The 15,514-nt window shown below is 34.3% G+C and overlaps 1 protein-coding gene across 2 annotated transcripts in view; it reads right to left on the bottom strand.

Annotated features, from left to right (window-relative positions):
- Positions 1–3,943: 3,943 nt before the first annotated feature.
- HCN1 (hyperpolarization activated cyclic nucleotide gated potassium channel 1) overlaps positions 3,944–15,514 on the bottom strand; it is a 147,543-nt gene continuing 135,972 nt past the window's right edge. For both annotated transcript variants that reach the window (XM_026714298.2, XM_087927315.1), the window contains 3 exons: positions 13,435–13,675; positions 6,962–7,126; positions 3,944–4,911 (listed from right to left, as the gene is read on the bottom strand). In XM_026714298.2, coding sequence (XP_026570083.1) covers positions 4,058–4,911; positions 6,962–7,126; positions 13,435–13,675 — 1,260 coding nt within the window. In that variant the 3' untranslated portion in view covers positions 3,944–4,057. The remainder of the gene's footprint in view (positions 4,912–6,961; positions 7,127–13,434; positions 13,676–15,514) is intronic.

Genomic DNA, 15,514 nt, shown 5'->3' with positions numbered 1-15,514 from the left:
GCCAATGGATTGAATACTTGTTTTGCAAGTCTTATGAAGCTTATATTTCTCAATACATGATTTAGGTTTTCTTTGCTTAGGGATATCATTGTTTCAGAATAGAATAGAATAACAGCATTGGAAGGGACCTTGGAGGTCTTCTAGTCCAGGAAACCCTTCAGACAAATGGTTATCCAATATTTTTTAAAAAACTTCCAGTGTTGGAGCATTCACAACTTCTGGAGGCAAGTTGTTCCACTGATTAATTGTTCTAACTGTCAAGAAATTTCTCCGTAGTTCTAAGTTGCTTCTCTCCTTGATTAGTTTCCACCCATTGCTTCTTGTCCTATCCTCAGGTGCTTTGGAGTTTGCTTGACTCCCTCTTCTTTGTGGCAGCCCCTGAGATATTGGAACACTGCTATCATGTCTCCCCTAGTCCTTCTTTTCATTAGACTAGACATACCCAGCTCCTGCAACTGTTCTTCATATGTTTTATAGAAATGCTAAATCTTTTGACTTCTACTTTGTTAGTCTCCCATAACAGTACCTCTTTTTAATGAAAGTTTATCTGAATAGATTTATTAAATGCTAAGGTGCTACTACATCTTTGTGACTTTTCATCTTTCTTGTATGTGGAGATAAGACAAGCATTTTATCACCTATGCCAGTGGTTCCCAACCTTTTTTTTGCTCCGCACCCCTAAAGAAATTTCACTCGAACCTCGCAACCCCTGAAATTTATATTTTGCTCAGTTAAGTTAATCCATTGCAAAAGAAAATAAAAATGCCAACATATAGGCCATATCCTATTATTTACCTGGAGTTTTCTCGCACCCCCTGGAATATCGTCTTGCACCCCCAGGGGGTGCGAGCACCCCAGGTTGGGAACCCCTGACCTCTGCATACAAGTATTAGTTACATTTTAATCAAAGCTACCAATTTATTTCTTGGAATGGAATTCAAGAAATGAACCTCTGTTTATCCAATTAAGATAATCAAATACCATGTACTTTCAAGATGAAGGAATGGATCAAAGCAGAACATTCAGTCACATGGTATTTGGATTAGAAATGTGCAGGTGCACATTAAAATAATATGCTTGGGATGAAAACATTACAAATGAAATAAAATATTCACATTTTATTGTTTTATATATTTTTTAATTTACTAATAACCATATATATATTTATTTATATATATATTTATGGCTTTGAGCAAAGACAAAAGAAAAAAAGTTTAACTTATCCCTGATTGTGCAATTATTGTAAGAATCAGTTTGATGTATTTTTTTATCAGCAGCAACATAATCCAACATTATTGTAAATACATTTCATCCTACACAGATGTAAGGTTCCATATTTCAGGGCTTATTTATATTCAGAGAAAAATAGGTCAATTCTCAAAATAGCAATGCATAGTCTTTATATTACAGAAACGAGTGGATTGTTTTGTATACATATATGTGTATGTGTGTGTGTGTGTATATATATATATATATATATATATACATATACATATACATATATACGTACACATACATTCTTATATACATAATTTCAGTTTTATACCCTGTACCATTTTAATTAACTTAAAAATCTTAGATTTTGACCATTCTATTATAAAGTCATTAAAAAGTTGTTTAATGGTATTACTGAAAGGTCATGTATGTTAAGCTTTTGTATAGTACATAAAATAAAATAAACATATGTATAAAAATAGTTCACTACCAACTCCATTATACTCCTATCAAATGTAAACCTCGAACAATTTTAAAGACCAGGATAGGATCATCATTGTTTGGATAAAATTTGCCATCAGTATTAATATATAGTCAGAGATTTGGTGTACTAAAAATAAATGGACTTGCTGTTTACCTAGAATACTTTAAATATTATATCCCTTACACGGGATTCATGATAATTCTATTTGAACAGTTGGCAGCATCATATTCATGGAATAAATGACCACATTAACTTGATTTTGGGTTGGGAAGTAGAACTCATTAAAATAATATATACTTTTTACTAATAATTATGCCTAATTCACATAGGCATTTACAATAGCATTGGAGGGAAAATGTTAACAGGCGGAAGTCCGATTTGGGTTTCAGCTAAGGGCAAAATCCAAAGTAGGGAAGGAGTGCTTTAAAAAAAATAAACTATTATGAGATGTACTCTATTGAACTCTGTTATAGATATTACATATTAAAATAGTGCTACTTGTGAATTAGAGAAAATCAGTACGTTGCTGGAAAGGGTTTGGGATAATCCATAGTTAATATATTACCAATAGCTACATGACCATTCTCCTGCTTCAATAGCTGTTCCCATTAATGCCTACAAAATGGGTACAGTTGAATTTCATGTCTCTCTCAACCTAACTTCCAAGTTCCTTGGAAGTTACTAGTTTGATTATGGACAAGAGTAAACTTTGACTCAGGAGTGTCAAAGGGAAAAAAAATCCCAACCCAAATTACAATTTCAATCCAATGACTAAGAGAAAATGTCATATAGATACGTCCCATGATGACAATATATCCCTAAGAGGACTGGCAACATGGTAGGCCATGAATGAATGGCCCTAAATCAGTACATTGAGCATTTGAAAAATACTCCTTTTGGAGGTATCTGAAGTCATAAGATGACATGATAAAGCAACTGAAAGAAAAGATTTACAAAACCCCCACATTCGATTACAATTTCCCTTTCTTTTGTGTGGACATTAGAAGTCAAAAAGAAAGGAAAATATTATTTCTATTTTCAATGCTACATGGTGTAATAAATATGTTGTTGTCCAAATTATTACACTATACACTGGAATGTGTGCTTTCCTAACAAACAGGATGCTATAATATACTTTAAAAAAAGATTGCTACAATCAACTTTTGAGTTACAGTGAGGACACAATAAACACATGAAAGACTAACTGAAGCATTATTAAAACAATTCATTCAATCAATTGAAATAAAACACCTAATCTTTAACTCTAGATTCAAAATCAGCATAATAGGAAATGAATGGTAAAAACCGTACATTCACATTTATCCGTATTTTTTTTTCTCCACTTCTTCTAATATTGCTGACTGAATCTTTTAGTTGCATTGAGGGCACAGGATATTTCTGGTTCATCTTTTGGTTAGTCTTCTGTCCCCCGCTTTCCCCATCTATTATGTCTGAGCATGCATGGAATATTTCTTACAGTGTCCAGGACAAAGAAGAAAACGATAATAGCATTGCTAAAATACACATAGCAGGATCAAACATACAAATCTGCATTAAAAACACTGCATGTAAAAGTAGCATTTTAGAATGCAAGCCATTGCATTACAATTATATTGTATTTTATATCTTGTAAAAAATTTTAAATGTTTACATTTTGGCATGAATAGCTGAAACTAAATTTCTAAACAAATACTTTGCAATGATACATCACACAGGAGCTATTTTTTTTTTTGGTTATTATTACATGGGTCTAAAAAGTTATTTACAACAAGATGAGTGAGTCTTCACTATTTACTGTTCTTTATAGTTTTTGTATACAGTAAAAATTTCATTGACCCTTCAATCTAAGCCTTAACGTAAAAGAACCAAAAAAATAATCTGGACCTCTAAAATAGGAATCATATCTCAATTATAGTTGACTAAGAAAGGTTAAAAATCACTGTTTCAGAAGCGCTATTCCAAGCTAGCATGTATTCAGAGAAAGCTGTTCTTATTTTCTGGCTTAGTTCCTGGAATTCATAATACTGTCATTTCTTAAAAAATATAGATTCAAATGAGGAAACTTTATATTTTTAACTAAGTTAAAAATAAATATTACAACTGTTTTTAGACTCTGAACTGTTGATACGAAACAAAGACAAGAGATGCCATTTGGATTTCTCTCTCTTTTTTCCCTTCTATCTGTCTTTACATTGTACATTCAATTTTGTGGGTTAAGTCTGTCTACAATTTTCTTTTTTGTTGTTGTTGTTGTTGTTGTTGTAGACAGCTGGGAACTATGCAAAATTAAGTTCTAACAAGTGTCCTCAAATGATTTCAGTCTGTTTCGATGCTTCTGCTTTATTCAGTCTACATGAATCATAAGTTTGAAGCAAACCGTGGTTTATCTCCCTCTAGTTCAGGGTTTAAGACTGTAGAAGTATCTCTTTGAGGCCCAGCTGTGGATGGCATCGGTCCTCGTGTTGGTGGAATTGCTCCTGAAGACATCTGTCGGAAGAGGGACACTCTCTGTGGGACTGTGCCTCTGCTCCCACCCTGGATTCCTGTGCTTTGAAGAGCAGACACTGGCTGTGGAATGGAAGCTAAAGATTCTCCCACTGTTGGATGTGGTCTTGTAATTATAGTAGAGACCTCATGGGGCAAAGAAGGCTGTGAGGCTGACAGGGGGCGTACTTCTCTTGTCAGGCTAGCATTGTGAAGAGTTTGTGTACTCTTATGGATATCGTTTTTCTGTGACCCACTGGGCATTTGCTGCAGCTGTTGTGGTTGTTGCAGCTGCTGTGGTTGTTGCAGCTGCTGCTGCTGTAGCAGTGACAACTGTGAAGCAGTAGGAGTTGCATACTGAAAAGTTCGACCGGCTAAAGGACTCTGTATTGAAGGACTACAGACTGCAGAAGGGTAGGAGCATGGTGAGAAAACTACACCCTGTTGAGGTGTCTGCGTGCTCGGTGTTGATGAATTCAAGCTCCCATGGGAGAGGTTGGTCACAGCATAGACAGGTGTGGTCTGTGTCCTCATTTGCATTGATGAAATGGTAGTTGAAGGGCTTGAATTCAAAGCAGGTGTTTGTGAATAATTTGCTGTCCCAACAGTCTGCACCATCTCTCGGTCATACTTCACTATCTGTTTCAAAATTTCACTCTCCTGATTGTTGAAAACGCCAGTATTGAGATCTTTTTGGAATTTCTGGAGTAGAATTGAATTCTTCTTTCCTTTAGGGAGTGAGATTGACATAACACACCATGCAAGTTAGCAATTATTCAGCATAAGAATACATTTCTGCTTCTCTATCTCTAAAATACATCATGGTAATGATAATTTGTAATGGTTATAAGAACAAAAGAGAAGTGATAATTAAGTTCTAGCTCTATTCTCCATATAAGGTTAATAGCTTTCATTTTCAAGAACACACATTGAAGGACCTTCCTGGCTTGAAAAAGATCCATCCAGGATCCTGTTTCCCACACTGTGGGAACATGTAACTCAATAAAGCATAGCATCTAGCCATGAATACTATTCTACTTATGGATCCAACAGTATTCAGTGACAAAAGAAGCAATATTTGTCAACCTGCTTGTCTTCTTTTTAGTTTCAATTAATTCAGCTTTTTTTAAAATTTACTTAAATATATTAACCACTCAACTCCCATGGACATTTTAAGGGGAAGAAGTCATAGCTGTGGGGAAAGAATCATACCCATAAGAATATTCTAATTGTATCACTGAGTGACCTTGCTCTCAATCATAAAAGTTACATACACATTTTTTTTGTATGTGAACAATGTTGGTCTGTGTGTAATATGAAGAAATATACTGCAAATACCCTCTGGGAAAATTTGGTTGTACCCAATGAACTTTAAGAAGAGTCCTGAATAATTAACTAATAAAGACCAATGTGAAGAAATACGTGGAGATTTTGCATTTGTAAATGTGTGTGCATGCTTGCTTGTTTGTTAGTATCCAAATATATACTACAAACCAATAATGACATGTTACCAAAGCTGTAAAAAGGCAAGGTAATGGAATTATTAGATTTTATAGATTCCTTCACCTGTTTTGCCAAGCTGTCCTAATTTCTCAAATGCTAAACATGTTAAGTAGGTTATGAATGTGTCTGCTCATTTAACATGTTTCTTGAAAGCAGCTATTCAACACTGGTAATGAATGACCAACAGATTGGGAGGAGTAATCTTTCTAAATGTATGTGAATAATATGAAAATAGAACATATTATGTGACACTTGACTATAATTTCGCTAATATTAAGTGTTATAGGACTATGTTATGTATTTAATCCACTGCCCCAAAATAAATGTCCCACTTAGTAATAACTGAATTGTTTCTTGTAACTAATATTTTCTGCAGAGCCACAATCATAACAATTGAACATAATTTTATATGCTTATATGAATTAGTGGCAATCCCTAACCTTGAAATAACCTAAATAAAGACTACTGTTCTGCAATAGCACAGAGCTGGAAATATTTAGAAAGGATACATTTATGTAAACTTGGTTAACTTGTTTGATAAGGGATTGTGAAATGGAGACTTGAAATTGTGTCCTAGATCCTGCCTGTTTTGTTAGGATTCCATTTTATATGGAAATAGGGAAATCTAACTTTATTAGAGATTGGAACAGGAATTTGTATATATGCTTCCTCATAAGATAGATATTTCTACATATATCCTGTCTGGATTGGCCTTGATTAATATTTGGATAAAAGACCACTAAGAATTCTAGAGCCATAACTTAGACTGAGAAATCAGAAAATGTGTCAGGAAGACAATGGGGAATCTCTTCTCTACTATGGTCAAGAAAATAGCACGAATGCTTTCATATAGTCACCAGGAGTTGAGCTTCACTAATGGGCATCATTATCTTTCTTTCCTCTATCTGTACCTCGATCTACATAGACACATGATGTCCACAAGAACACATCAACATTATGCTCCTCCTCCTCCTCCTCCTCCTCCTCCTCCTCCTCCTCCTCCTCCTCCTCCTCCTCCTCCTCCTCCTCCTCCTCCTCCTCCTCCTCCTCCTCTCCTCTTCTTCTTCTTCTTCTTCTTCTTCTTCTTCTTCTTCTTCTTCTTCTTCTTCTTCTTCTTCTTCTTCTTCTTCTTCTTCTTCTTCTTCTCCTTCTCTTCTCCTTCTCCTTCTTCTTGTTATTTATACCCAATCATTCAAACAAATCAAAATGGCAAACTATGGTCTATTCAGTTTCTTGACTCTAAAAAGAAAAATGAATGAAAAATTGAATACCTACCTATCCTGTCTAATCTGTCAATGGCCACTGTTTCAAACGCTCGCCTCATCATTGGATATTCTTCCAAAACTTCATTGAAGTTGTCCACAGAAAGAGAATACAGGCGGCAATATGTATCTGCTCTCACGCTGGCAGTGCGACGGCCCTTAGTCAAAAGACAGATCTCTGCAAGAGATAAAAAGAACATACAGGAGTGAAGGAAGGCAGAGGAAATATGTCAGAGAAAATTCAAATCCAGTTAAAAAAATTATTTTCCAGTCTACCCAGTGTCAATTCAGGATTCCTGGGAGTGTTGGGATTAAAGTCTGGGTGATAGAAGGAAATGAGCAAACCTTGTCAACATTTTTTAAGGTTCCAGATTATGCATTCCAGTACAAAAGCTCAGGGATATTCTTGTGCCATAAGAACAAAAGAACTGTTCAGTCTTTGAGAGAGAGAAAAATTCATACACTTTTAAAAAATGTGATTAGCTAATACCCAACAGTTTCCCCATCAAACCTTAATTTGAGATGTTAGGTAAGAAAGGAAATAATAATAATAATAATAATAATAATAATAATAATAATAATAATAATAATAATAATAATAAAGCAACTGGGAAGTAACTGGGAAGATTACAGAGATCTTCTGGAAACTGGATTACCAAAATTCAGAAATTGCATCACTCTCTTACTATAAAGCTTAGAGTCTCTCAAGTTTTTTTAAAATTCTTACAGCAAAATACAGGTCTCTGATCCCTTTAAAAGGGTTAGCCTTTACAGAAGCATATTTTTAGGACTTTCAACCAGAAAGTCAATAACAAGGGGATAAACATTGGCATGATTTTACTGTATAATTTTCCCCCTTGAAACTCAACTAAAAGATAAAAACATATAGCTACATTCTGTTTATAATTATGCATCAATAGCATTCATGTCTAGAGATTTCTGTAATTACTTGGTCTTTCTGAAAAATTATTCCCTTTATGAGTTTTTAAAGGAAGGCTAATTATCATTGTAATGAGAACAACCAATCTAAAGTCACTCCAGAAATACTGAAATACTGTAAGCCAAGTTTCACAAAATAAACTTAGAAGATAAAGTTAAATGGAACAGGCTTGATTGGTGCCTCTCTTAAAATAGATGGCAATTATGAGATGTAGCATTCAGAAAGCAAATAATCATGTGCAGTCATTAAACTATTCACGTGTGAGAAGATTCAATAAGAAGTCTTACATATCTGCAGTCTTCTATAATTCACAAATGAAAATTTTCTGAAGTGAGAACCCAAGAAACACCCAGAAATGTCAACACCCAGAAAAAAATTAATGGGTTTCAAATTCTAGAACACTTCACAGAATTGCATGATTTCATGTGACCAATTTCCCTGCAAAATTCTAATTTATTTACTTACCTATTCAACAATCAACAGTACAAATTCCACTGTCTCAAAATCATCTTCAGTTAATCTAAAAGCTCTTCAAATAAGAATGCTCGATACTCGGTTTAGCAAAATTTTGGGTAAATCTTCTTTCAGTTAAAATAAGTTTTTTTAAAAAGTGGCTCAGGACCATCAGCAGCATATGATCTGGTATGCAAAATTTAAACAGAATAGGCCATTTTGGACTTGGAGGCCAGAGACTGTGACTTGATTTGGAATATATTGGTCTCTGTAATCCAGTACTATCTCCTCTGTATGTTAGGAAATATTTGAGTTAGTGAGCTTGATTTCAGATTATTCATCTGAAATAAACTTTTCAGTAAAGATGGTTGATATGTAACTTAATTTTTTTCAAACTTTCAATTAATACAACTGAATAGTGAATTGCAATTCATTTTTTATTTATTTATTTTATTTATTTATTTGATTTGTCAATTGCTTACAAGATAATAGGTATAAGGATAAACATAGTTATGAAGACAAGAAATGAGTAAGAGGAAGAAAAATAAAAGAAACAATAGGAAAGGGACGGTAGGCACTTTGGTGGGCTTATGCACACCCCCTACAGACCTCTTACGAAAGGGGTGAGGTCAATAGTAGATAGTCTAAGGTTAAAGTTTTTGGGGTTTGGGGAAGAAACCACAGAGTCAGGTAGAGTATTCCAGACATTGACCACTCTGTTGCTGAAGTTGTATTTCCTGCAATCAAGTTTGGTGCGATTTACCTTGAGTTTGTATCTATTGTTTGCTCTTGTATTGTTATGGCTGAAGCTGATGTATTCATTGACAGGTAGGACACTGCAATGATTTTACATACTATATTTAGATCGGACTGAAGGCGGCATAGTTCTAGGTTTTCTAGGTCTAGAATTTCAAGTCTGGTGGCATAAGGTATTCTGCAATGAGTAGAGGAGTGTAGAACTCTTCTTGTGAAATATTTCTGGACTTTCTCAACTGTGTTAATATCAGATACATAATGTATACGTAATTCTTTTCCAAGTCAGATCATGAAGAGAGAAAAATGATACCATATCTTATTTCACCACTGTCTCCTAAAGATCAAGATGCTTGTGTGCTTTCCTGATGCAGATAATTTGAGTGAAATGATGAAACTATCCTAGATCAGATGAAAAATTAATTCCTTTATTTAAAATCGTCTGTATTCAGTTGAAGGAGACTTCAAAATCCATGCTGCCACAAAATATATTCATACAGCTGAGGCCAGAAATAGACACTGTGGCTCCCAGAAATATTCTTTAGTGTCCACTAGGCTCAATGTTTGTTCTGAGTTCTTAAAATATATAAAATATATAAACAGGCACCTGCTGCAAAATAAAGAACTAGATTTGAGTGTTCAATTTATATAAACGAATATCATAGGCTTGCAAAGAATGGCAAAGAAACTTTTTGGATGGGTACAGTTTATTTTGGCAAATGAGCATCTTTTGACTGGCCATGTTCACCATGGCAATTACTTTGCAACTAATCAAAATGCTCCTAACAACTATTTTGTAAAATGTCCCTAACCTGCTCTCAGAATTCCAATTTATACCTAAGAGACTGTCTAGTGTGGAAATGAGTCAGCTGAGATAATGAGTAGTTAGAGTTTAAGAATAATGTAAGGGCCATTACACTAAAATTGCTTTACATTCTAAGGTGCCCATATCATTTTCAAATGAGATTTGAAATATCAGATTCTAAACAAATCCTAAATTTGTTATAATTTAATTGACTGTATCTTTAAGTTGAAAATATCTTTGATATGATTATTCCCCATGAACTTAATAATTTCTCCTTTTGACAAATGGAAATCACAAGTTGTAGCATATTTGGGGGTAGGAGTGTCCAGATGGTATTTCTAATGGTTAGAGGGGCTGCTTATTGTGCTTCCTCAATATAAGGTAATAAGATAAGTTGTCCTTGGCACCAGAAGTCTTACTTGATAAATAATTGCATATTATATCCCCCCCAAAAAACTGTTTTGAGATTGGTTCCACTCTGTGTAAAGCATATTTAATTGAATTTGCTTCATAAAGTAGGGTAAAATTTGACACAGTAATCTGAATCAAGTATGAAAATTCCTCCTTCATTCCCAATTACTGTTGCTTTTCCAAGCTGAAATGAAAAAAATAATGCTCCAGGAGTGCATTATATTGCAATTCTAGAACAACATAATGCCTAGCTGGCAATGCAATACTGATCCAATCGTTGCCAGATAATTGTCCACATAAAACTACACCTCACAATGTAATTAGTTATCGTGCAATGTCACATCAATATTTCATTAAAAATGGTAAATAAATGCTCAGTGAAGAAACATGAAGTCATTTCAAGGCAATGGTTTGCCAAACCTTCTGAGCCTTGGCAGATCTGTATTTCCCTGATCTACTGATAACTGGCATCAAGCCTCCAAAGTAATAAAATTTCATTTCCCCACTTTGAATGGGAAACGGATGTTGAAATAATTTTATGAGCAAGTAGCAACATTCTAAATATATCCCCTTCAGCTCCAATTAAACTTTTAACTTTTCATTGACTTAAAAGCCTAATCTTAGTTGTTGTTGTTTTAAAAGTAAGATAGCTAGCTGGATTTCTCTTCAATGATACTTTAAAAAAGAATTGCAGGTAATCAGTACAAATTCTAAAGGAGTATTCTAAATTACAAACTAGTAAGCTTATAAAAATATTGAAAAACTGCTTGACCATTGGATACAGATCACATTCTTTTATTACAGTTCTGGACAAAAATTGTCTACTCTCCATCATTCCATTTTTTAAAGAAAGTTAATGAAGCTAGGTTGTAGCTTCTACAAAAAGCACCATATTTGGATACTTTTTAGACAGATTTCAGGTTCCATTTTTGAATGGAGATTACATTGATTTTGATTGATGACTTCTGGGAAATGGAGAGTACAGTATTCTGGTGGTTCTATGTCCGATTTCAGGCAATGTTGACAAAAGGGAAGATATTAAAACCAAAGCCCCTGGTTTGTGAGTTGCCAAAGTGTTTAATCACTTTCTTTTTACTAACTTAGGGTAGAAACTGCTCAACCATCTAAACTTCCATGTGTAACATTTTCTATTTTAAAATATTAGAGGAATCATTGTAAAAAGTTAATAAAATATTGCCACTTTACTGTTTTTTATTTTATTTACTGTTTTAATTAGCACTTATCAAATGAATTGTGATTGTGATTATTGTTGTTTATAGTGTCATGTTGCCTATCCAGAATGGGTAACTTATATGAAATCAGACTGATTCATATGTTATTATGCTTGTTTGCTTACATTTTAATAGCCCAGAGTACTCCAGATTGAATCAGGTGTAACTGAGAGGCTTAGAGTAAATTGATTTGGAAGTTTGGACTGAGTCAAATCAATCTTCTCAACTGATTAAAATGTTTGAAACAAACTGGATCCATTTCTCACCTCATTTGACTGCTCAGATTAAGCATGATACATACATACCATCTTCAGCTATTCTTTTCTGGATGGGAGAAATACATAGATGTCTCTGTGTATGTGTAAGAGAGAATGAACTGAAAGAAAAACAGTCCCATTTCCTCTTTAAACTCCCACCCTTTGAAGATGTTTTCTGCTGTTAAAAAATGGTCAGGTGAAAGATACATGTGACTACATTTTTTGTACCTGTAAATGAAACAGCAGGAAATGTCATAGAAGAATTGCAGCCTGTATCTATGGTTCAAATACAGGCTGCAAAATAGAACCTATCACTTGTTCGCCTATAAAAATTGCTATTCCAGAGTCCCAAATTAATGAGTTTACATCTTTTAGTTAATAAACACAAGAGGATATCCTCAAATACAAATATCAGGAATTTCAACTAGCAGGAAGTAAATGGCTCTGATAAAGTACAAGCATGAGAGCAATCAAAATGTGTTTCCATGGTGTTATTATCACCATTTTCTTTGTACAAGTCCCCATTACTCTAATCTATTCTAATCCTGAAGGTCCTATAACTTCTCAAAGATATTGAGCATCAACACGAGAAATGGAATTGCAGTTTCTTGTTTCACTAACTAAAGCAATTGTTAGTGAAATAACTCACTTGAATTCTGTTTGACCAGCAAAAAATATTGCATCATCCATTTTGTTCTGTGAAATGCTGATAAATTGCTTTTTAGTTGGAGAAGTGTGCTCACTCTTGTATCATATCCAGGGTTAAATTAGGCAGTTGGATATAAGGAAATATGGATGTGGGAGTACACATTCCTCTGCAGTTCATGAGATAATGTTGACAATCATGAAGAAATATGTAGCCATTATGGGCTGAATACAACAGAGATAACCATGTCATTTTATATGGAAATTCTCAGTCATCTAGGTCAAGGTTGTCTCAAAGTTTCTTTTTAAGAGGCAACTGGACTTTCCTTTAGTGAGTCATCTGATAAGACACAGGTAAATCTCCATGTGGCCTTAACAACTTGCTAAAAGAATGCAAATGACCAGCTGTCTGCAAGGAGTATAAATCCTTCCATTGCCCATCATCCAGTCAGAACTGAAGAAGCTTCTTGGATAAGAAGCAAAACATCTTCAAAGAAAAAAACAGAAAGTCCAGTTGCTTCTTGAAAAAGCATCTTTGGGATAACCATGTCCCAAGTTTTAAAAAAATTTTTTATACAAATGCAGGTCTGTGTCTATCCATATGCTTTTTAATGGCATTAATTATATGTTCAGCTATGAATTATCAAATGATGGGAAATCAAAGAATATGCATGCTTAGTTTATCTGGCTCTAGGATAGTGACTGATTAGGAGCCAAGACAACATGGTGCATGAATAGGAGTTGGGTGACAGATAATGATATTCCTGGTTATCAAAACAGTGTATCAAAGTCTCCCAGCAAAAACTGCTTATGATAATTTTTTTAAATTACTGTATGCTGCTTTCACCATGCTCTGTGGTGAAAGAAAAAGAAGAAACCCCAAATAGACATCTCATAGTGTCTTCATAGCCTTTGTAAAGCAATTCATGTTCAATAAACCTACATTCAATCTCTGCATCTTTACCATCCGAAAACTTTCATTGTACTCACCTCCAAAGTAGGAGCCATCAGTCAATTTCATCTCTTTACTGGATTTAGTGATAACACCAGCGACCCCATGTTGAATGAAATACATCTTTTTCCCCACAGCTCCTTCTCGGATAATGTAATCTCCAGGTTGAAACACTTCAAAGCGCAACTTGCTTAGCATGGCTGTTACAAAATTTGGGTCAGCATTGGCGAACAGAGGCATGGTGGCAACAAGTTTACGACAGTTAAAGTTGACAATCTCCTAAAATGGAAAAAAGATAATTGGTAGGACAAAGGTATCTTGGTAGAGTTCAGGGAAGGTATAAATGAAATATTACCCTACTCATGGATGACCTTAGAGAAAAGGGGGAAGAGAATTTCCTTGGAAACTCTATTTTTATTTGGTAACAAACAATATGTATTTAAGTTATAGATAAATGTTATTTTTTTAATGGGATATTTATTGGAGTACTAATACTAAATATAAGTAAAAGAAATAGCACTTATTGAAACATTAATTGAATTACTCAGTGAAAATCTTTAGTTAAATATGCTAATCATGTGCCAATTTTTTATCTCTGTAACAGTTCCAAGATCATAATGTTCACAAGACCTGTACTTACACTGGTGTTAAAGCATTCTTCCCCCAGACCTGATTATTTTGATGGGAGGAGAATACATATAATATCAAGAGTTCAAAAAAATATTCAGAAGAAGCAAAAATGAGTCTGGTTAATTTACATGCCAACAATTTGACATAGATTTAATGGAGAATCCCATTTCTGCTTTAATAGTTTCACTTTTTATTTAAAAAAAAGATTCAAAAATGATCTCCATGAGAAATAGACTCCAGAATCATAGTCAAAAATGGTCTGAATTTTAAAGAAATGTCTCAATCACTGCTGCAACGAATATATTTCAGACTTCTTGATTTGAAAGCACTTGAGCAATTGCTGAGAGCAGCATACTGGGAATTATCCCTTTAAATGTGTGGCTCAGATAATAATATGCTGAAGAACTGAGCAAACATTGGACCTGGTAGAGACGTTTATGGAGAACCTGAGGAAGTTGTTGTCCAAAGCATTGATATTATCTGAAGATTGTGTGGACTTAACAGTTCATGGTTGAACAGACAGATGTTCTATCCAAATAGAATCTTACAAACAACAATAGCTCAGTGGTTAGGAGACAATGTGCCTACTTAGAGGCATTACACTAACTTCTCCAGCTTGTGCTGCAGATAGACACAAGAACAGTTTTTTCCCAAAAGCCATCACTCTGCTAAACAAATAATTCCCTCAACACTGTTCAACTATTTACAAAGTCTGCACTACTGTTACTATTAATCTTGTCATCATTCCTTATCACCCATCCCCTCCCACTTGTGACTGTATGACTGTAACTTTGTTGCTTGTATCCTTACAATTTACATTGACTGTTTCCTAGATGATTTGATTGCTTATTGTACCCTACGACTATCATTAAGAGTTGTACCTTATGATTCTTGACTCTTGATGAATGTATCTCTGCTTTTATGTATACTGAGAGCATTTGCACCAAGACAAATTCCTTGTGTGTCCAATTCTCAATAAAGAATTCTAATCTAGATAAAATGAATTTCAATTCTCAGAACTCCACACCAGCATGGTCTTTCAGTTCTGAGGACTGAAAGTATGATAGCTGAAATATACTATATACTGTATATACTTGTTAAAACAATTTGTTAAAACTATACAACATTTGAGGGAAAACCTGAATTCAATGACTCCCAAACTTGTTTAGAAAAACTACTTTTCAAAATTCCATCCCATTATTAGGCTGTTATATTGTAAGGGCCTACACAAAATGTTTGTCTTTTGTAGAGATCTCTTTTTTGCAAAGGTTTGAGAGCACAGTGGTTATATCCCAAATACCAATTATGTTCTCTGAAAATGAAGTGTTTCAATGTTCTATATTCTACAAGGAGACATGATCTGTGTCTATTTTCAGCCAACCTCTTCTCACGCTACTGTCTAAAAATAGATCAGTGCTGAACTTTAAATAATAGCTCAGAAAGGGTATTAACCTCTTTCTCAGAAGTTAGCTTTGTTGTAGTGCATAG

The sequence above is a fragment of the Pseudonaja textilis genome, chromosome 2 (assembly GCF_049901715.1).
Source record: "Pseudonaja textilis isolate UNSWEBS1 chromosome 2, rPseTex1.2, whole genome shotgun sequence".
In the NCBI taxonomy this organism is placed as follows: Eukaryota; Metazoa; Chordata; class Lepidosauria; order Squamata; family Elapidae; genus Pseudonaja; species Pseudonaja textilis.
Note: the sequence above shows the minus strand (reverse complement) of the source record. Positions and strands in the feature narration are given on the sequence as shown.